At 36.5% G+C, this 24403-nt stretch overlaps 1 protein-coding gene across 2 annotated transcripts in view; it reads left to right on the forward strand.

Annotated features, from left to right (window-relative positions):
* Nucleotides 1-16102, forward strand: part of HHIP (hedgehog interacting protein) — an 87489-nt gene extending 71387 nt beyond the window's left edge. Inside the window, exons 12-14 of one of the 2 annotated variants that reach the window (XM_036889061.2) lie at nt 6224-6372; nt 9128-9256; nt 10082-16102. In XM_036889061.2, the coding sequence (XP_036744956.2) occupies nt 6224-6372; nt 9128-9256; nt 10082-10092 (289 nt within the window). In that variant the 3' untranslated portion in view covers nt 10093-16102. The other variant, XM_036889060.2, reaches the window with a different exon arrangement.
* Nucleotides 16103-24403: the final 8301 nt, after the last annotated feature.

Genomic DNA, 24403 nt, shown 5'->3' on the forward strand with positions numbered 1-24403 from the left:
AGGACAGAAACTTGTTTCAAATTTTTACTTCTTGTTTAAAGCATTTAGTGATATTTAAAATTTCTGCCTTCATATGATAGAAAGTTAAAACATTGGTAGTTGTACAGTTTTATGAGTGAGAAAGAGTTTTATTTTAGGTGATTTCTTAAAGAGAAATACTGCAGGCTTTAAGTGTTTTGACTTACCTTGTAATTAAAGTGTTACTTAAAATGCCTGTTTTTCCAATTACAGACCTTAATGTCTAATATTGTTTATCAGTTATGGTTTATGAACTAAGTTTTTAGATTAAAAATTTGATTTGGACATAAAATTCTGAACAATATATTTCCTTATATTAGGAGGCAGTGGTATTGGCTTTTTTTTGTACCCTAATTTTTCAGGTTTTTTTTTTTTCATATCAAATGCCATTAGTTTCAAAATAGTCATTGTTAAGTCAAGGTTAAGTCAAGAGATGTAATCAGTCTACAGTATCTTTTTCATGTCTCCTGTTCAAGATATTATATTATGGAGGGAAAATGTGAATGAGAACTTAGCCCCATCTTCTAGGAAGTTTATTTTTACTTAAAATGGGGAGACTACACACATTACCAAAAAAGTAAATAGTGTTATTTGAGATAAATAATACTTTGTGACCAAAAATATTATGCCAGAACATTGCATGCAGAAAATTGCTGATTTCTTGGCCCAGGGGCTATGGGCACTGTGTTGGGTAAAACTCACCACGATTGGACTTCTGGTCCAGCCTGTATTACTACAGTCTGATTTTCTTTAACGCTAGTTAGCTCGCATGCAAAAGAGAATGATGACTGCGTAACAGAGAGAGCATGTAGCTTTTCAAGCAGGTTTAACCTGAATTAAAGGAAAAGGAACAAGCCGTCAGCCTGGCAGAAGCAGAAGGAGCCTTCTCCGCTGAGTGTCAGTGAAAAGTCAGCGCCTGCAGTGGGCTTTCCTGCCCCAAGAGGCACTGCTGCAGCCCTGCACGTCTCTCTGCAGGTTGCCCTTCCTCCGAGTTCAAAGCCCCCCTCCCATGCCAGTCTGTTTTGTGTGTTTCTGATCTCCACTGAGGCAGCCTCCAGTAACTGGGGAGCAGCTCACTGGGGTGCCCACATGCTCTCCAGGGTACCAGGGGTTTTTTTTGTTGTGCTTTAGTCAGTGCAGAGATCTTGAGGGCTCTGCCCCAACCCAATTTTTTCCCAGAAACCCTATTATTTTTAGTATGCATTTTTGTAGAATACAGATTTTTCAATAACATGTATATTGACTTAAAGTGAAAATGCCTGTTTTTCTCTATGTACCACCAATAACTAGCATAGACCAGTTTCTGAATTCAGGATATTAAAAAAACATAGTATAACAAGCACCTACGGCAATTTAATAAAATCATGAACTTTGTCTTTTTTTCTTTTCCTAAAAGCAGATGACATTATCATTTAGTTCCATGAATAATTTCTTGTAGGTTTTCTCTTTAAGGAAATACATAACTTTTCATTTCCTGACTTTCCCACAGAATTATATACACTGAAGAATCCCAGTAAAGATAAATGAAGTTGATGCACACACCCTTTCAGATACTTGGGTATGGTTGTGGTGGTGTTTGGCTAGTCAAATTAATAGGGCCTGAAATATCAGTGCCTTGCCCTTTTTTCTAAAATAAGAGGACCAGCTGAGTGGAAAGGTTGCCAGGTTAGGAGAAAGTGCCACACTCCCTGTAACCAGCTGTGTGAAAGCCATCGAATCTCTGCATATATGTTCTGGCCTTCACTTTTGGAAAAAAACAAGACGAGCCCTGTCTCATGAGGATAAAGTTAAATATAAAATAACTGGAAAGTGTCAATGGCTTCATTATTTGCTTTTGCTATGGTTTCATCTTTAACGACAGAACAAAATTTAGCAGATCATCTATGAAAGTTCTGATCACCTTATGAGCAGTAGGCAGGTACACCCTGTGGCTCACTTCACCAAATCATCACCTCCTCTGCCCCTTTGGGTTCAGCACCCACTCAGTCCCAAACCGCCCGGGGCCTTAAAGCCAATAAACATGATTTCTGAGTGAGCCTAGGCTCAGCTTTCAGATCGCCTCCAAGTGAAGACAATGTCAGTCACACGGAAAACAGCTGAGGTCCAGCCCGATTTTTTCAGCACATTTCAGAAAAGAGAAACGTAGTTTAAGACAATGTCTGAAAATAAGAATTCTAGAGACATACACTACAAATTCAAAAATTTTAATGTGACACATAATGTACATAGGTTCAGTTATCCTTGAATTTAAGATATCTTTTCTTTTACTCCAAAATCAGGGTTACTCACAACATATATAAAAAGATATTTCTGTAGCCTCCATATGATATAATGTCAAGGAAGGCATTCCCTAAGAATTGAATGAAAGAAGAGGCTCTTAGAACATTCAGTTTCTTGGTACACCTCAAACAGTATTTGAAAAATACTGTTAGGAAATGTGTATTGCTCTCTACACTGCCACGAAGTCCCAGTGAGACCAATATTGCGTGGTTACGCAGAAATGGATTTCATTTCCTCTGTTCTCCTACCTGGAATGTGATTGTAGTATGAATGGATAAGATTCCTTACAGCTGAATTGGATTTGTATAATGTATGATTTTTTTAAAAGCTGCTACAAAATGCCTATGTGTAGTCACAAAACATACGGGAAATCCTTAGGAATCCAAAATTCTATTCCTCATGGTAAACTGATGCTAAATGGAGAAATGTCAATGTGTGCAAAAAGAATTTTGTGAACCTTTAGACTAAAGAAACTATCCAGACTACAAACAAACCAAGTAACAACAAATAAAAATAAATTTGTGTATTGAGCTTGCAGAAAGACACTGAAATGTGTATTTAAAAGATGATGAAGCACTATTTCCCTGCTGCCTATTATGCTTCAAGCTATACACATGGGAAACAACAAAATCTGTCCCATCGTCAGAAATCTTCCACTTCTTTACCCATTTTAATAGATTAAAGTGCTGAGTATTGGTCTTAGGAACAATGAGTGCTTATTGATTATCGTTGAATAGCAGAATGCTTACAGAGTGAGGAAATCCACTAAATCGCAGAAACTGTCGTGGCATACAATGGCTGCCTCATTGTGCAGAGGCAAGAGTCGATCCAGTTGTAAGATTTCAGAACACTCTGTACTTGGAAGCTCCAGACCACACTACTTTCATGGCCACATTAATTGCCACTGGCTGAGAAATGGTCCTAATTTAGAACAGTGCCTCTCAAACTCAAATATGCATTACCTGACAAACTGGCAGATTCTGATTCAGTAAGTCTGGGGAGAGGCCTGAGTTTCTGCATTTCTAACAAACTCCCAGGTGATGCTATTGCCTCTGGTCTGGGACAGTCTGAGGAATGGGGATTTAGACTTGCCAGTTTTTCCTGTCTCATGAGAATGGGAAAAAACATGGAATAAAAATAGTTTTACAAAGGTTACAGTTGCAAAGGACCACTTTTCCATGTGTCCCAATGTGAATATGGGTAAAGGTATAAGGTAGTTCTTACCTCACCTTCCCCCGTTTAAGCAGATTGTTGTCTAAGTAAAGCTATAGAATTACTATCTTCTGAAACCTCCAATGGGTCAGGACTTTATAAATGACTATTATTCATGATTTATGTACCTTGTTTAACAATAGCATGAATGTAAAATCTGGAACCCTAACCAAAATTGCAGAATGAGCCCCTTTACTTTTTGTAAAAACACGATGGGCAGATTTCTGCAATGCTCAGTGTAAAGAGTAGACTTGCTCAGACAGGATTTATCCTGCTTCCATAAGTGTGCACAGAAGATTTCTCATTTATTGATTTATTTATTCATTTATTAAGTTAATTATTATAAAATTAAAACCATCCCTAATACACTACTCACAGAGATTCACTACTGGCCTTAGCTATTCACAGAAAGTCGTTGTGTAGATACACGTTATAAATTACTTTTGCTTCTCAACGTCTTTCTTTATATCAAGAAAATATTAAACCTTTATGCTGCTACACAAAACCAGCCAAAGTAGGTTTGGAAGAAAATGTCTTAAATTTCCAAAAACAGTGCTTTACTGATTGCAGAATGTTAGGCAATTTTCTGCACTAGCCCTTTAACGTTGCATTCTTTGCTGTGTATGATGGGATAGAATCTTATTAGTCGCATCCTCATCCCTCCTCCCAGTGCACATGAAACAGTGCCCCAACACTGTGCCTCAAATGGGCAACATCTTCTGTTTTTTGTTGTTTAGTAGAAGCCACCTATATTCTTGATCTAAATGGTGTCTCTTTCAATTCATCTGCTCAGGAATACACCATATTGTCGAGTGGTATATGAGCTACATACCTGCATATTTTGCATCATATATAACGTCATATTTTTTATACATTCTACTTCTGGGTCTCTTTTCTTGAATGAGTCAGAAAGAGGGTGAATGAGTAACAAATAAAAATTGGATAAATGCAATTTCAATTACCCATAAAATTTGAACAATACCTGTTCACCGAATGCTACTTAGTAAATGACCGTGGCCTGTGGCTCAGCAAAACTTTATGGCTACTGAAAAACAGCTCCTCTAGTGATCAAAAATGCCACCATTTCAAACAAAACAAGAATTTCATATGAGGAAGAAATAGAATAGACTCGGGTTGTTCAACAACATGGAGGAGGCAAAGATGATGTTCTCCCTTTCCTTGGCATAACCATTTAACTTTTTCTCCACCTTATCCCACTCTGCCCTTATTCTTGAAAGACTGCCTTGGGGAACACTTGGAAAATATTCATTAATATTTTCTGAGTGAAAGTATGCTCAGCACATGGAATGCCTTAAGGACCTTTCACATCCACTGAGCATTTCTATTTAAATAAGAAGTTGAATAGATTTGAGGGAGCTTTCTGAATCGTCATGTTAAGTTGCAGAACAGTACTTTAAACGTAGACTGGGGCTTTTATTGGAAAGAGGAGCTAAAGAAGACACTATGACATTTTAAATATGGTTTGAGTCATTATAGAAACAGCCTGAGGTCAGGCCCCAAAGTATCATCACTGTCCATATTGCCACGGGGCACAACAAGATAACCTGTCTCAAGAAAAACTGAGTCTACAAGGCCTAATTATTTGCTTCTCTCAGAAAGCTGTCATTTACCTCTTGCGGCCGTTTTGACCCATAATTATCACTCTCTTTGTTATGGTACTTAAGGAGTCCAACCGCGCTGGCCATCCTAACAGTGGCGATTTGACTGGTGAAGGAGCACTTGCTTACGTCCCTCAGCTGAGAGGCGCCTTCTCACTGCCCCGGGCACAGGCCACCACTACCAAGAGAAGTCCCGCCGCACATTCGCTCTCACACGTTAGGCAGTTGTGACTGTGATTCCAGCCTGACCCATCTTGAATGACAGCCTCTTATTTCAAAAACAGTAAGAACCATAAAAACTTCTTCTGAAGGCATCTCTGTGCCTTAATAAAGGATAGCAGTTGGAGAGCAATTAGAACAAAGCCTGTGACTTTTTACTTAGAAGATAAGATGTTTCAGTTTGCTACTTAATAGCATTTTTTTCTTCATAGTAGGATAAAATTTAAAATATTAAATGTATAGAGACACATATATCCATATATATTGATCATTCTTTGTATAAGTGCTGAAATTTGAGTCAACAGTATACACACACACACACACACACACACACACACACACACATGTATTATGATATCCTTTCAAGGAAAATCAGTCTAAAGAATCCCAAAAGAAATGTAAAATGAAACAGAAATTGACTCCCAAGCTTTTTAGGCAACAAGTGCTCATTTTGATGAATGCAAAATATGCCAATAACAAGTGAAACCTATCTTACTACTCCTAAAAATGTTTGTAGATCTGGGAAGTAATGGTTAAAAATATCTATACATCTTTATTTTAAAAGTTGCAATTGATAGAAATTCTTAGCTACCAAATGAAAAATATCAATATAGCAATTACATTTTAGTCAATGAATTTTGATCATGATGAAGTTTCTTACAGTATTTAATATGTTCTCTTTGGTTCAGACTGGTTAGTTTGCTTCCTCACTGGTGAGTATTTTCTATTAGAAAGTTGCCAAACTTTCTGAGTCACTTTAAAAAAAGTCTCCTTAGAAAGCAAGAGGCATGCTTTGTAGGCTGCAGAATCACTAAATTGCATTCCAATACTGCTTTTCAACCCAAAATGCTTTCCACTGTTGTCTCTTGATGCAGACCTCTAATGCCCGAGGAATGCAGAGCCATGGTGCAGCCTGCGCAGACACTGACTTCGGAGTGCTCCCGGCTCTGCCGGAACGGCTACTGTACCCCCACGGGGAAATGCTGCTGCAGCCCAGGATGGGAAGGGGACTTCTGCAGAACTGGTCAGTATTTCTGTGGTCCCAGGAAAGCCTGGGCATAAAACACTCCTTAGGAATGCAAGAGCTTAACATCAGTTGTTTCTTCCAGAATTATCTAGTGTTCAAAATTTAGCCATTTACAATAATATTAATGCTCAGTCTGTCTCTGAACATGTAAGTGAAAACTCCCATTTTTTTAATGTAAACAATTCACTCATGTAAGTTAATCACAAGCATAAGACTTTGAAATAACTGAGTCCATTCAGAAAGGAAAAAATGAAAACAGCACAATAAATCATCTCTTTAGGCTCTTAGTCCCAGTTTTGAGATGTCACACAAGCCAGTGACTTAGTGTTTGCCCCTCTCTGAGGGCTGGCATCTTCCAGACGCCCAGTAAATGCCCTCCCTAACTTTACTGCTTGCTTCCTTGCTATAGCACACTAAAAACAGGGTTTTTCAGTGGGTATTACTAAATAAAAGGGGGAAACGCAATTATCTAGAGGCATATTATGAGATTTTAAAATTCTTTTTGCCAGTCCCTTGTGAACTATCAACTAAGTGTGCAGCTGCTCAGAGAGAGCAAAGGAGATTTATTCCAGGGATACTCTATCCTTACACACACACATACTCGATTACATGCAGTGATGTTTAAATTCTATGTGATCTCAAGTAAGAAAATTAGATTAATTTAGATACCCAGAGTTGAAGATGTGTATGTTGAAAATTCATGAAAACATTTTCCTTTTCTTTTTATTCTGTCTATATGATATGATGGATGCTAACTAAATCTATTGTGAGAACCATTTCACAATAAATATAAATCAAATCATCATGCTGTACACCTTAAATTTATTCAGTGACGTAGGTCAATTATTGCATAATAAAACTGGAAAAAAGAGATTGCCATAAGGATAAAAAAATGTATTTTTAACATACACATATACATAGTCCTTACAACAGATTTTGATCTTTGTTATTTCAAATATTTAAGTATCTCTTGCCAAGAAGAATTAAAGTCCCAAACTAATATTTAATATTATTCTGAATTCATAAATACTATCTCCTTTATTTATTCTAAAAATGCACTTGTTTCAAAAGGATTATAACCATAATTAGTCTACTTTTATACTGTCTACCAAAAAGCAGCCAACATTTAAAGTCACATTGACAGTAGACAGTTGGAGCTTAAATTGCTTCAGCACTAGTAACATTACATGGTTGATTAATACTTTGGTTACATATCCAGGAAAAAGCGATCATAATGGAAACTAAACAGAAATTAAGTAATTACATTATTTAAAACAAATGCTTATATTTCATTGACCCATCCTGTCTCCCTTTTTCTTAGTTGACCAAAATATGAGAAACAATGCACTAATAATTCTTGATAATACACCTAACTTCTGCTTCCTTTGATGTCTGACAGTATCTATTCTCTGTGCTTCGTTTATATAGTTTCCATTCTGTTTGATTTGTACTTTGCATTTTGCCTAACTGCTTAAGCCTAATTTCAAGTTATCATATAATAAATATTTATTTGAATACCTTCTAGTAGCAGTATGTTTAAACTGGGGGTAGACAAATTATTTTGAATGTAGATGGCATTAAATATATACCATAATAGAGATTAATAATAATATGTGATATAAATGAAAATAGACTATCTTTGAGTTAATCTGAAGTTTTATTTCAAAAAGTACCTTGATCTTTCCACTAAATCAATGAAAATAGTTTGAATATATAAAATAAACCAGAACCATTTTATAAAAGCAATTTATTAATGGTATTTTTGACCCAAACAAGAACTTTATTTATATATGCACAGTTTACTTATCTCTTACAAATTTACGAGAAAATTTTTAGTCTAATGATTTTCTTCTGTCCTTTCTTTTCTATGTGTCAGTCCAGACCCCTGGATTTTGATTAATGCATTTAAAAGGGTTAAAATGACCCAATCCCCTGAAAGTATAAGGAAATGTATTCAAGGAATTTTATTCCATCTACAGTGCCTGCACACTGCATATCTATCCTATCAGTAAAAGACAGTAATGGATATATATCCAACTTTATCTCTCCATCTCATTTTAGTAGTAAATCTTTACACTTCCCACCGATATTGTAGTGGTAAAAATCCTTTTATGAAGAGATTCTGTGCTGTAGAGTAACCTTGCAAGGATTGCTTAAGAACATCCTTGGCTGGCTGAATGCACTGCCCCCAGGAAGGGGCTTCAGAGAGGAATCAGAGATGAGGCATATGCCGCAGACCTGCTGGGAGCACGGAGGAGGAGGAGTCCAAGGCCGTCCGCATGGTAGATGCTGCATCTGGCCAAAATCCGAAACTGACCGTTCCTTTACGTTGCACTGGCGATGCTCAACCCTGGCCCTTCCTCTCAAGCCAGGCCCTTCCCACATTACGTTAGGTCCTACCCTGGAGGGATGGGAACAGAGTTTCTTGGAAGGCCCTCTGTCGGAAATGCCCCAAAGAACTGAAATTCTCATTTTACATAAAGTCGGTTCTACAAGGAATTACAATTGTTTCTCATGATCTCTGCTTCTCTGGAAATGTCCCCCATTCTCTGCTGCATTCTCATGCCCAAATAATGGTGGATCTAGAAGCCTTTCCTTCTTGTATTTATTATCCTTTGGGTCCTTCTGTGACTGGCTTCTGCCTTCTTCTCCTGCCTTCCCTTGCTCATCAGATATTTGTTGGCTTCATACTCGGGGCTGTGTCTGACATACAGGATGAGAGTGTGATTTTACTGCTCTTTTTTTCTCCCAGCAAAATGTGAGCCAGCGTGTCGTCATGGAGGTGTCTGTGTCAGACCTAACAAGTGCCTCTGTAAAAAAGGATATCTTGGTCCTCAATGTGAACAAGTGGACAGAAACATCCGCAGAGTGACCAGGGCAGGTATTCTTGATCAGATCATTGACATGACATCTTATTTGCTGGATCTAACAAGTTACATTGTATAGCTTCTGGGACTGTTTGAACATTCCTTTCCAATGGGCATTTATTTTTTATCTTGTCATTAAAAAGAAAGACTGTTATCCTGCTACACACTCCTGTGATTTCATTTTCTTTTATTAATTTAAAAATAATTTCCAGAAATGTGCAGATCCTGTGTGTGTATGTTGGCACGTTTGTTCACATATGCACATACACACACATATTCACAATCCCTATACATGTGGTTGCAGAACAGATGAGTTTTTTAAATACAGTTTTCTTGTGCAGAGTAATTTACACAGAAATTCCATTGTAAATTGATAACAGAATTTTTATGTCACCAGAAGAGATTATTTGACTTCCCAGGAATTTTCTGTCTGTAATAACGAAAGTCAACTTAATGGAGTTTTGAAACATTACTGTGCAATCTGATGGAGCTAATAAAAAAAGGCAATATTTTTATATTAAAGGACTATAATATGAGAGAATGTTTTAGAACTCCCTGATGAATTTCTAAATGGGCAACTTGATGTAAAATTATAATCTTCATTTTTACCAATGTATCCAATTACAGAAAGTTATGCACTTAACTTTTTATTGGCAAAGAAATCTGGTTACTCTGGCTTAATCTCAAGATTGTTTTCAAGTATTTTATAATTAAATCATAGCAGCATATTCTAAAACCAATCTTCCTAAAAGGTCTGCTTTTATTATATAGTGTATTTAACAATAGGCACTGGGTTTGTGTTACATATTTATATTTTTTATTTTATTTTTATAATATAGACATCACCTAGATGAAACACCTTTACCCTGTCCTGTAAAATACTAAAGTTACATTTTTCACCAACTTAATTGGAAAGAAGGGGAGTGAGAAAGCAAACAATCTTTAATGTGCTGTGGATCTAATCTAGCAATGTATCCTTGTGCCAACATGTAATCATTTAACGACGGATGAAAAAGCAAGAAAACAGCCAATCTTTATAAAATTTCAGCATTTAAACATTTGTAAAGTGCTTTTCACCATAGCAAAACTGGCAGAGTATATGTGATTAGAATGTTGCAGATGTCACACTGAATCCAACCTCCCTGGAGAAGAGCTCACTGGTGTTTAACAAACCTTGGCAATGTAAGCTGTCACTTGTACAAACTTTTAATATAATAATTCTTACCAAATATGACTTTTAATGTATATGTTCCTTCAAAACTCAGTGAAAAATCCTCACTGGTTAATGTATGAATAAATTTCTGTAAATGTCCTGTTCAGGTTTTTAAGGAAATGCCACCTTCTAACTTAAAACTGCAAAAAAGTCTGATAGACATTTTTTTTTATGGTTTTCAAGGCCAGCTCTCCACATTTGGATTATAACAAAATGACAAGGCCTCTTTGCACTATTGAAAAAAACCTCTACTCATGACACGTGCACACCCACTATAGGTTGTCCTGTAAACATCTGTTCCTCCGGAATCTAAATTGTAGAGTAGTATAGATTAGGCAGCGCAGGCTAACTTTCCAAACATGCTCCTTACCTTTGGGACTGTGAACCTCAATTAAAAAGAATAAAATCTTGTAACTAGCATTTCTCTATTGTTTAAAAGTGAGAGATTTGCAATTAAAACACAGTAAGCATTTATACAGAAACCGCAATGGAGAAAGGTTGGTTAAGTACACTGCTCTTGTCTTCCATATATGATTACTTAGGTTTCAAGTGACCTCATGCCAAATGGAAATGGGTTGAGAAATCTTGGTTCAGTGCTTAGTGAACAATAGCCTGCGTTAAAAAGCGCATGCATAATTTTGCACAATTTAGATTCAATTGACAGTCTATTCAAAGAAGTCTCAGGATTAAATGAGCATGGAGACCAAATTGCCCTCTTACCCCAGAAAAGGGGTGGTCCCTTCTAGTCACACTAACACTTCATTGGCCCAACAGTGTGACAAATCTTGCAATGAACCCCGCGGTAGCCTGCGTCTGTAGGTTAATAGCAGTCTTTTGTCTCCGTTGCTTTCTCTTCAGAGCCCTTTTACTGAATTCCATCACGGAAAGTTTTACAATTAAAAAAAAAAAATGTCTTGACAACCATTTTTGTAAATGGACCTTACCATCTAATCGTCCCTTATTCAACGTGGGTGACATTAGCAAAATGTGAACTTCTTGTGAGGGAGCCAGCTGTCTAAATCTGTCAAATTGTGCAGTTTTATTACACATTCTCCTGTTCATAGTTTCACTGAAAACAATAAGGATACTGCTATACATTCAGCAAAATCTGAAAAAGCTAGCGTTTCTTCTTACATCCTTAATCTTTTCATCGCTTCCAAAAGAATCTTTCCATAAGAAAAGGTGTTATATTGCCGTAGTTCTCGAATTTAAAAATATTTATGTTAAATTGAACAGATCTAGATTTTTTATGTAGTGCTTTCCCAAGTGGAAGCATTTCAAATGACTTAGAAAAACATATGTACCCCAGGTGTCATTGCTTCTTCCATCGTGAGTCATTAGAACAAAAGATCAAAATTTTCTAAAAGGAAGATAGCAAGATCCGTGGATATTAAACCCAAGCAAAGAAAGTCAGGTTATTGGAGTCATTTCTTTCTGTTCTTAGAAGAGAAGTAAATAACAATGGCTAGTTGATGGCTACATATTTTAAACTCCGTGGTCATTTGAAAAAAATATTTTGCCCTTTTCTTTCAAATAGAGTGTTTACATATGTGATGATAGAATTATCTTTAAAAAAGTCATGAGGAAAAGCAGGTAGGAATTGTTTGAAAAATATGAGCTAGGGAAACGTTATTGTTTCATCACACAAATGGCAACATCTTGGTTTATAAGAAACACAATCAAAATGGAAGAAAAATGTCCTTGGTATGAATGTAGATGTGTAAGATAAAGATAAAATAAAAAAATAGAAAAATGTATATTATTATTATTCCTTTGTCCATTCTAGAGCTTAAGCTTTGGGTGTCAATTTAATGTAAAATGCTATTATTGTAGGTAGTTATCAAGAATTGGGGGAAAAAAAACTTTCTACTGCTGCTTCTGCCAAACTCTTAACTCTTATTCTGGTTAGTAGAACCTTGTTATTTTTTGCCAGTTATTTCAGGTACTGAGAAGAAAACTGAATTGGCACATCATTAAAATGAAAAGAAGGGAAGATTTACGAAACTTGACTGATGACAAAAAGTGTTTCCATCCATACCTTTCCTTCTTGGAATTTTGTTTTCCTGTGCTATTGTAAAATGTATTTTTAATTTTATCACAAAGAGTACTCAGAAATTTTCTCAGATTAATGGACTGTCTCCTAAAGAAAGAGCAAAGAAACCTCCCCATACGGCCTAAACACACAACCTGAAGAGAAAACCATTCTCTTTCTCATTTACACACTTTAGAGAAGGCACTTCTCTATGTATTTCTTTGAAAATAATTGCATAATAATATACTAACAATTTTTAATGTATTTCTTTTTTATTCTGTTTATAGCTCTAAATCATAAATTATACCTAAGACATGAGGTTAGATACTACATCTAGGGTTTTTCAAAGTATACATTAATTGAAACTTTTATTAGTCTAGCATTCTTAGCTTTGAAACCAAGCCCAAATTTTTAAGAGGAAAAAATAAGGTATGCCATAGGCAGTTGTAGTTAACTGATCAATAAATTATAGTTTTTGAGCATCTCTTTAGAATGTTACCTACAATGTCTATTTCTCTTTCTCTCTTTATCTATCTCTATATCTATCACTCTTCTCTCACCTGCCCACCCACACCAATATATCCATTGTCCTTTTAACCTCTCCCTCCTGCCCTATTTCTATTGGTTTTTGATTACACAGACTTGTCCTCAGTACACCAATAATGAAGATGCCTTGGGGCAGATTGCTACTAAGTTTGCTGGTTACTATCTTTTCTTTATTTTCCTGAAGAATGCCTTCCTCTGGTGTCACATTTGCTCATACTCTTCTGTCATGAAGAACAGTAGACAAATATAAACATACTAAGCTAATCTATTAGTCATCGAAGAAATAACCAATAGCAGAAATGACACCCAGCCCAGATGTTCCAGTTCAGCCGATGTTCCATCATAGATTCAGTGAAGACATATCCCCAGTCAACAGCTTGAGCTAAAAGGGGGAAAAGTTAGGAACTATTTCCTATTTAAGCAACAACCGTCTCTATGGAGTCTGTTTTAAAGAAGATTATTCCAAATATATCAGAAAAAAAAAAGAAATAGTTCCTCAATGGAGACTTTAGAGTCTTATTTCTCCTCCCCTGAGATAAGATGAACTTGGAGAGAACTCAGACCAAAATTCCATGCACAGAAAATGTATATATTTCTAAGTTACTCCCCACCCCCAGAAGTTAGTGGGCCCATTATTGTGAACGCTAACAATACTTTCAGAAAGTTCCTTTTTAGAATATCCTAAAGAAACACGTTTGCTATTATACCTTCGTCATCATACTAGTCAGGCATACCTCTAATTATTAATATGATAGCAAAGAAGGTGGGAAAGCTAAGAATAGAGGCATTTCAATATTAAAAATAGTAAGAACATGACCATAGACCCACCCACACACCAATGCTAGCCAACTTCAACATTTTTTCTCTTAAATTTCTCCTCAATTTTGGAAATTGGCTCAAAGTAATTGTATCAGAGAGTAAGGTGAATTCACAAGAGCATGAAGGAATACTCTAGTGCCCCTTGCTTCTCAAGAACAGTGGTAGTTTCCCTAGCTGCTGTGAAGAGACTGATTCATTTATCAGATCAACACTTCTCTTAAATTATTTACTCAAATATGAACCCAAGATACACCCATCATGTAAATTGCTTTCTTTTATATGGGTCATATATAAATTGGTTGAAAAAAATGCAAGAATAAATAATGGATCCCTTGTATCAATATAAAGTCTTAGGTCTAAACACTATTATTGCTCTTTTAGTCGGACTTCACAGTGATTTATGAAAAGAAAAGTATTGACTCAACATGAATCCTAAATTTACATCTCATGTATATCACAAAATCAGATACCATGTTTCAGTCAGGATAGTTTTGCTTATACAGATATTACTTAAAATCAAAATATGTTTGTGTATACATATATACACACATACATATATACAAGCAAATTAACATAAGTGGTGAGTTATCTCAATTGACTATAATCTTCTATATTAAAAATAACTTTGCACATAGGATAGAAAGAACAGAACATTAACTGTGGTGTGGAATCCATATGGCTAACTATAAAATATACTTTGTCTTCGCAGTTAGAAACTAATTTTTGTGCATTTCCTTTTCACTGGAAAATAACTAGTCAGTAGTTCCCATGCACATGAGCAATGTGTGATCAGGCTTGGTATGGTCTATGCCCAAAACATATGTTGACTATTTCCTTACCTCATATTCTTAAAATCTGAGACACGACTTCCTTGAATAAATTAGATTTCATGTATAGTAAAGCCTAATACTATTAATACTACTAATATATTAATAGTCTATTCACAATACTATTATTGAGAAGTTGAAATGACATTATGAATTACCAGATATTTCTTATATCTCATTATATCCATAGAACATTTTTGGACATGCATTTCACCAATAACCATATAGTAACAAGATACATGACACTGAGGTACTATGGAATTTTTGGATCTTGATTCCCTATGACATGCTAAAGGAGACTATTTATTTAAAATAAACCCTTCTAATTAAAATAAAAAATGATCAAATCATTATAATTAATAAACATAAAAGAAATCTAAAAAGAAACCCGTGTATCTTTCCTGGCTTTAGCTGTGATTAATTTTGTCCAGTTTTGAAGAATGGTTAACTTTATCATTCTTCTAACACATTTTGGGTTTCCTTGTTGTTCATTTTCCTTTAGGTTATGCACAATTAGAGCAATTTGTCCATAACCTTACAGAAAATACCTGATCCAGTCCTTGCTTGTATTTCTGTTAAGAATGCAGAATGTTGTGGCAATAAGTAGTAAAAGCAGGTACATGTATGAGGGAGCAGAGTCAATATATGAACCAGTTGGGATTTCTATAAATGTTCTGAAAAATAACATGCAAAGTCATTGGCTCTGATAATCCCTCTAAATTTTAATTAATCTGACTTATTTAACCAGGCTATTATAACATGCAATGCTCTTTGATAGATCTTCTGTTACTCAGCCATCCATCTATTAATTAATTCAACAAATATTTATTGAAATGCCCCGCATGATTATGTGCTGTAGAAAAGACAAGGGTGTTTATAATGAGGGATTGTGAGCCCAGTGGGTATGATGAGCAGGTTTGAAGACAATATTCACACCCAACCAGCTCCAATTAGCTCAACACAAGAATACAGCAAGAATAGTACAGATGGCCTAAAGTACATCTGTGTGCATCTGTACATGTGCACACACCCATGTATATATATTTATCTATCTGTACAAACACTACATATGTATACACACTATCTATGTAATATATAATATATGTATAATGCATATAAATTCTAACAAGTGTATTGTGTTATCTTTAAAATAGAACAATTGTATCTTGAAGTGGTAAATGCAGAGAAATTGGTTTTTATTGTTGATCTGTGGATTTAATGATTTTTTAGGTGAAGAGGATGTTTAAGTGTACAATTTGTTTTCTTAATTTAATATATTTATGTAAATGCATGCCTGAAATTTGGTTAGATTGGCTGTGTTTTGTGTCCTTTAACATGATCAAATGTATTAAACTTTATCTTATGACCTAATGTAAATGTGCTATTTTAAAATTCTTTTAGTATTTTAAAAAGTCTTTCCTAAATATTCATAGATTATGTAAACACTAATTTTTAAATATTCTATACCCACATGACTTTTTCAAAATATTCTTGTCCTTTGTCAGCTTTCATGTTCTAATTTTAAAATTTTACTCCCCAAAATATATGCCAATGTTAAGGATCGATTTCATTGACAGTTATATTAGGCAGCCATAAAGTATTTTATTGATTTAAATCTATTTTAAGTTGTAAATGACTTAAATCTGATCCTATCAAGTAAGTAAGAATTAGTAAGTGAGTAATGTAAAAGTTGTGAGCCCTGAGGGCCCAAATTGAAGATGTCGGGTGCCCTGTGCCAGGGGGTGTCTCACCTTATGCACTGGGGCAAGGCCACTCACTACCCGGAGGTAGCCACAGTCAGGTTCTTGACTCTGATTGAGAAAGAACTCAGGAGCAGGTCAAGCAGGTGCAAGCAAAGGGTAGTTTATGAAAGTGAAAGTACACACTCGGGAGGGAGTGCGGGCATGCTCAGGAGGTAAGCAGCATGGTGAGGTTCAGATTGGATAGTCTTACAGATGGAGTGTAAGCAGAGACTGGCATATTCATAATCTGAGAGTTGGGATTTTCTCCGAATAGGGAGGGTTAGGGGCAACACCGTCTTTTTGCCCTGATATGGTCAGACTTAGAACTCTCATGGTGTCAAGGTGTGTGGGTTTTAAACTTGTTAATGAGCACATAATGAACTTTGGGGGTAACTATAGGTTACCTATTTTCCCATCTAGAATCAAGCTGGTTTGTTTTTGCTTAACCCATTTTAGTAGCTGGCTACCCAAACTGTCCTCAAGTTTATCTGTGGTTTCTTGACTTGCCTAGGGCCTGTCTCTTTTCCAAACTACACTGCCTATGTCAAAGGGAAGAAACATGTAGAAAGGGCAGGACATGGAAGAGGTGATTGCAGAGACCCCAAAAGTTCACTGACCTTGCCATTTTGCTTCCATTTAACTCTATCAAGGGTATTTGTACAAGGTCAGATATGCTATTTTGAATGTGAATTTTGAATCTGCCAACATTCTTTAGAAGAGCAACATGCTTTCATCTAGGTTTCCTTTCTTCCTGAATACATATACCTCTGAATCATTGAGAAGACAAGCTGTTTCTCTATAAAAGACAGTTATGTCTAAAAGAATAAACTGTTACAAGGTGCTTATTCACAGAGTCCCTGAGGTCAGAATTCTTTCTAGAAATTTTAAGTTAGGCAAACTGACCCCATGAAAAGTGTCCTTTAGCTCATTCACAGTAGCCCAGAAAGCACCAGAGTTCTCTCTCCCTTATGCACTGCCTTCCAGTTCTTAGAATCTGCCCCATAGCCTAGCCCTTAATCACTGTTTCCTGTACATGTTTGGTCTCTCCAACCAGATTATAAATCTCCTGAGGGCATATCTTCTACTTTTTGAATCCTTGATGGTCCTAGAGCAGCTCATGCACACTTGCCATAAGTATGTTATATATACATATGTAATATGTATATAACAGCCTAGAGATGGAAGTAGTTTCTTGCTGTTGCTGATTTCTCTCAATTCCTTCCCTATCCCTTGATTGGCTTCTCAGCTCCACCATCACCACTGTAATCAATTCCCTGCAGGAAGTTCCTTTTGTTGTAAACACTTGGAAGTGGTTTTTGTTTTCCTTCTTTAGATCCCAATTGATACATATATTAATAAGAATGATTTAGGCACAGATGAGGAGAGAGATAACCTGGTGGAATAACAGGGACATTTAGAACACATTAATGAAGAAACTATAGCCTTGAATCCCAACGTGATAAAATGTAGTCAGGGATCCTACCTCCAAACCTGATACATAACTCTTACATTATTTAGGCAGCTACCAGTAGAAAGGCTATTATTCCCACAGTTGTCATTAAGAATTTTCATAGCACACATCTATAATAGTAAAACTCTCAGCTTTTACTATTTGGAGAACTGTGAGAGACCGTTCTCCAAACATGCTTCTTTACACTCACTTTTTGTAAAAGAACCTTTTAGACTGGTAGACTATTTCCAAAGGAAGTACAACTTAAAATAGCTTAGTATCTCATTAGAAAAAAAATACAGTTTTTTCTATTTGGAAGGTCTCTATGGAGATTAAATCCTACCATCATTCAAATAAATGAAAGGATAAAGGGAAGAAAAACAACTTGGATAAAATATTTCTTCTGCATTTTCGTAATTTGACTTATGTTTGATTTCTATACAATATTTTCAATGATTAAAACAAACAAATTTTAAAAGGGGAAGGAGGAAGCAGGGAGATAGAGGGAGCAGCCTGGGTAGTTCCTAACTATAAAATCTTCTTGGTAATATGCCCACATCAGAAACTATTTGCGCTCACTCTTGTGATTTAATAAGATATCATCAGATCCCTTTGACACATTTATAGCCTTGTAATTAAAACTACTTGATGTAAAATCCGTGTGCTTCCTGTAAAGCAACTTAGATTATCATAAGCACTCTGTTCTATGATCTACAGCTACCAAAGGCCATGCACACCAGTTACACTGGCAGGAGCCCTGGGCTAGGGCTGTAAGATGTCAATCTTGGGTTTGTGTCTTCAACTAATTAGCTGAGTGCTATTGGGTAAGTGCCTCCCTACACTAGGACTCAGTTTTCTTATGTACAAAATGAGAGACTTAGGTTCCTTCAAACTTTAACAGGTATTGTTATTCAATATTACTAATCCCAGGATCCATGTGGACTGCAGATTTGAAATTGCAAATCTTAGGAGTCCATTATGCCATTTAATTAATTTGTGGTAGTTAAATAATTAGAAAAGACACTCCTACTTATTTTTCTCTTGTCTCCCAGCCTCTTCTCCTACTCTGTGGTTCTTTGTTGCTTGCTCTGATGTATTCTCTGAATCTCCTGTTTCTGCTCCTCCCATCCCAGTATGGTTCATTCTTGAATCCTGTCATGTCTCCAACAGCCTTCACTCTAAATCACTAAAACCCATCTGACTGATGGCTAACATTTTCTTTGTGCTGAACAAGTGTGCTGTTACAGGGAGACTGCCACACCCCTCCAGGGTCCTTAATGCCTAGTTTTGCAACTGTCAGAAAAATTATTGTCTCTTCCATGAACTGTGTTTCCATGAAGACTGCTGTAGGCACCATACTGGACAGATAGGTATATTCAGGGCAGATACAAATGCACAGATGCCTGGTAGAGCATCTAAAAGGTGGGCAATTCATAATACAGAAGTGTCAACCTTAAAAATAAAATTCCCAGTTGTTTAGCCAGCAAAAGTGGGTTTCTTTGGGAATAGCAGAGGAATTGCAATTCCAGACGTGCAAATTCTAGCCAACCATAGGCGAGTCCAGAGAACAAAGGGAAAGGGGCTATCTCTACAGAGGAAAGGAGGGAGTTGGGAGAAGTTGTTTTGAACATACGTTCACTGGAGGAGAGCAAGAATTTTGGGTTGTGGCAGCTTCTCATTGCTGAGTTACAGTGGCTTTTCATTAGCTGGGTTGTAGCTAAGCAAGGAGAACATCTTCCTCCTTCCTGCTAGGATATGTAAAGAAAGCGGGGATGAATGGTGCAAGAGTAAGAACCTTCCTTTCATTGCCTAACTCCATTTCGAATTAGGTTTATTTTATTCATTTTCACAGAAGAAAATGTAACCATGTGCCTGCTAAGACTGCCCTAACAAAGTACCACAGACTGGGTGGCTTAAAAAACAGAAATTTATTGCCTTACAATTCTGGAGATTAGAAGTCCAAAATCAAGGTGTTGGCAGGGGTGGCTCCTTCTGAGGTTTGAGCAGGACGGATCTTTCCCAGGCTTCCCTCCTTGACTTGATGATGGCCATCTTCTTCCTGTGTCTTCACAGAGTCTTCCTTCCATATATGTCTGCATCCAAATATCCCCTTTTCATAGATGCCAGTCATATTAGTCTTGGGCTCACCTTAATGACCTCATTTCAACTTGATTGCCTCTATAAAAGCCTTATCTCCAAATGAGGACACATCTGAGGTCCCGAGGTTTAGGATTCCAAGATATTAATTTGTGGGGGGAGAAATAATTTAATCCATAACACCCTGCTTCAGAAATGGCATCAGAGTTAGGTCTTATTTCATTAGGTAAAGCAGCTTTTCTCAAATGTCAGAATGTTTCCAGCCCCCTGGGAACTGTGCACAAGAGTAAATACCTGTGCTTGTCAGTCACCCTCATGACTCCAGGGCTGCTTCTATGCAGCTGCTGTTTCCACGTTCAGCAACAGCAGCAGCATCACACAAACAAGGACAATATTTTCATGTACACTGGAACTCATCTCTCCATCCAAAATAAACTGAATTGCTAGAGCAATATGTACCATAAATAAAATACATGTTTAATGTTGTGTGTAAACTGTACCAATAATAGGCAATAATAACAGAAAACTGTGAAAGACTCCTATCAGAGGAAAAATATAAAAAGGAAAATATCACTGAATAAATATATTTAAATGAAGATATACCTTGAAAACATAGAAAATGAACCCCTGTGTTGTACTGAATTTTCAGAAACATTTGATACCTTTGTCTTAACACCAAGATAGAATTGTTACTTAGAGTTGTAAACCTATCTAGAATTATATCAGAGTGCCTTAGAAGCAACTCTTAGTTCTGTTCACTAAAGATACTTACTATCTGATTTAAGCATGTCTGTACTTTTTAGAGCAGGGCTGCCTAATAGAACTTTCTGTGATGGTGGAAATGTACTATATCCCTACTGTCCATTATGGTAGCCACTAACCACAAATGGCTGTCGAGTGCTTGAAATGTGACTGGTGCGGTAGAGGAATGGCATATTTAATTTTATTTAATTTTAATTAAATTTAAATTTAAGTTGCCAGTATAAAAATAGAGTGTCTATTTACATTGGCTATTTCAAAAACCAGAGCTAAAGGCAATTCAGATAGTTCAGTTAAAATGTTTTGGTGATGTGTGTTTGACAATCCCTTATATATAATTCACACTGAAATGTTTCACATTTCCTTTAACTTTGCTCTGTTTTGATCCATAGTTTATTTCAAATAGTATATTGTACATATTCCTTGCTCTTAAGTTTTTTACATTGGCCTTTGACCAAAACCAATGAAATTTGTAACTGCAGGTATAGTTTATAGTACAATTAAAATCTATTATGCATGTATGGAAACTATGCACTGTGATAATGTGTACATACAACTCTTGAGTATAAACAAATGAAAAAGTAACACTATACACATAGAATTGTTGGTGGATAGAAGTGATGGTGGCTGACACTTGTCATGTGCCAAATTTTCCACCAGAAAAAGTACAGACAGAGGAATCATGGGCATGAAAATGCCACTGCATGCCTTTATATTTAGTTTTATAAAATTCTCCTGGAAGAGAAGAACTTTGGAGTAATAACACTATTTAAAGAGAGAAAAGCAAACCCATTAGGCTGTCTGTAAGTTTTGGCTCTAACAATTTCACCAAATGCAACATGAAGTGACCATGAGACAGCAGCAATAGATGCAACCAAGGGATTGTCAGAGGTCCAAAGAAAGAGTGAAGAAAAATATTCCCCTAAATGGAGTGGACACAAAAGGCATATGATAGTAGTGATTCAGCTAAAGCAAGTGGAAATCAAGTAGAAGTAATAATAGCTAACACTTATATGGTGCTGTGTGCCAAGTACCTGTCCAAAGTACCATCAAGAACTGTAAAGGGTCTGAGATTTCACTCTACTTAGAAGCGAACAAGTTAGACTGCCACAATTTCATGGATGCTGGCAGAAAACAGGAAACTCCTGGGTCAGAGACAAAGGACAGTTTATTACTCACAGTCATAACCATGGCCAATAACCATATTTCTGGAACCCAGTCCCCACAGGGTAACAGAGAAAGAGCCAGGTGATACTTGTACATGAAGTGGGTTGAGTTATAGAAGAGGAACTTCGAGCTTAGGGACACCAAATCTTTTATAAGGGACAGTAGGCAAACCTACCTGATCTTTGCACTAGAGGGAGAAGCTACTCTGCCTCCCAAGGCTAGACAAGCAAACCTGAAAAGATAGCTCTGAGCAAAGGCATTCAGGATTCCTGCTTACACATGTAGAACACAAAAGACACACAGAATTATCACCCAATGAGCATTTTATAAATATTAACTCATCTAATTTTCTCAACAACCATCTAAAGTAACTATTCCTACACCATTTTATAGATGTGGAAATGGAGGGACACAGGGTTCCTATAGCTATTTAACTAGTGAAGTGAGGTTTTGAGCTCAACAATCTGGCTCTGGGGCAGCACTGCCCAACAGAAATATTTTGTGAGCCACATGTATCATTTTAAATTTTCCAGTAGCCACACTAAAAAGGTAAAAAGAAACAGGTAAAACTAATTGTGTGTGTGTGTATGTGCCTAACTATAAAATATAATTCCATGTGCCCAGAATATGATCATTTCAAAATGTGATGAATATATAAATTATTGATGAAATATTTTACACTTTTAATACTCTTTGAAAACCAATGTATATCTACACTTATAACACATCTTAATTCAGACATGAAGTTTTTATCAAAAATACTTGACAAAAAAAGATAGAGTCACATAGCCAAGTTGCTCCAAACATATTTAAAAGCTTTCCAATAACTGAATCAAGTTTCAGGTTTTAAAGGCAAACTAATTCAAATTAAGCAAATTCAACATTCATTTCTCCAGTCACAGTTGCCACATGTCAAGTGCTCAGTAGCAATACCTGGCTAACGGCTCCTGTATTGGACAGCATAACTTTACACCTGTGCCCACAACCTGTATGTTCTCTTGGTCCACAAAGAAAGTGCACTAAAAATGTATAGAATTTTACCTTAAATCTTTGTTCTTCTAGTTTAATGGTTGAACAAAGTCACAGTTGTTTATTATGCCTTCCCTGGAGGGCTGTTGAAAAAATTAAAGAGAAGGCAATGCGGTGTGGAGGACCAGAGTCAAACAGACCTGCTCTGATCTGCCCTCCATCCCTCTTGTCACCAGTCAGCTGTGTAGCCATAAACACATTCCTGAAGCCTCCATTTCTTCATCTTTAAAGTAGGGCAATAATAGCACCTCTATTACTAGTTAGAATTTAATGACACCGTTCATGTAAAGAGCCTGGCACAGTGCTTGGCACATAGTTCATGCGAAATAAATGTCAGTAGTTACTTGGTAACTAGAGTATTTTAATATGATATTTTTTAAAGTTTAATAGTACATTATTTTACAATGGCCATTAGGTTCCCGGAGAGGCCTTGCTCACTTAGCTGTGCAGCCCAATGTTACCCTCTAGTGCCAAAAACCTTGAATGGCAGGCTTCACCACCCAAACCTTCAGAACACCACACCTCTCTGAAAGGATGTATTCATTTCTTCAACCTCAGGTGCTGTGTCTGACCCAGACCCTTCCAATCCCGGCCCGGTTAATTATTACTCTGTCTTATAGGCCAGTGTTTCTCAAACTTTAATGTCCTTAACAGTTATTTGGGATATTGTGAAAAGCTGCTTAAGAATCACTAAATATGAAATGGAGCCTGAGAGTCTGTATTTTTAATTAGCTCCCAGGTAATTCCAATATTGCTGGCCCCACAGAACCCTCTTTGAATAGCAAAATTTTAGAAAATTCTATTTATAACCCCAACTCTTTCAAAAGTAGCCTCCAATATGTCAAAATAAGGAATTACAAGATTAAGCTGAATGCTGTCTTTCTCCTGTGGACATGTGCAAGAGAAAAAAGCCCTAAGTGGATACTGAAACACACCTGAATCTTCAGGATGACTTCAAAGAGAACAGTGTTCTTCCAAGGACAGTGCCTTGGCCAGAGAACATGGGGGTAGATGGGCCAATGTGACAATCCTTACTTTCCTTTAACCTCAAAATGTAATTCAAGATTATGTTCTATTCTAACTAGATATCTATGGGTTAAGATGACTATACAGATTAATTTGTGTTCATAGGTCAAGGCCCAAGTTAATCTGGACTAGATAATGGCATGGTCGTGGGACTGCTAGACCAGCGGTGGAAACCAAGTCAGAATCTCAGCAGTCACTGGTCAGTGATTTTTCCAATGTCATATTCAGGAGGCATCAGAAGGTTAACATTTGGAAGAAACCGTCACCTACACTTACTTAATATTTGGTAAAGTGGATATAAGTATAACTGCTATGTTTGGCAAACACCAAATGAGATAACAGGAAAGTACTTTGAAATAGTGTTGCATGGATACAAATATGATTTCTTAGATGTCTGACAGACCAGACTAGCCCAGTATCTCTCTGGCATAGTAGACAATATTGATTGTTACTG

Source organism: Manis pentadactyla, chromosome 1, assembly GCF_030020395.1.
Source record: "Manis pentadactyla isolate mManPen7 chromosome 1, mManPen7.hap1, whole genome shotgun sequence".
In the NCBI taxonomy this organism is placed as follows: domain Eukaryota; kingdom Metazoa; phylum Chordata; class Mammalia; order Pholidota; family Manidae; genus Manis; species Manis pentadactyla.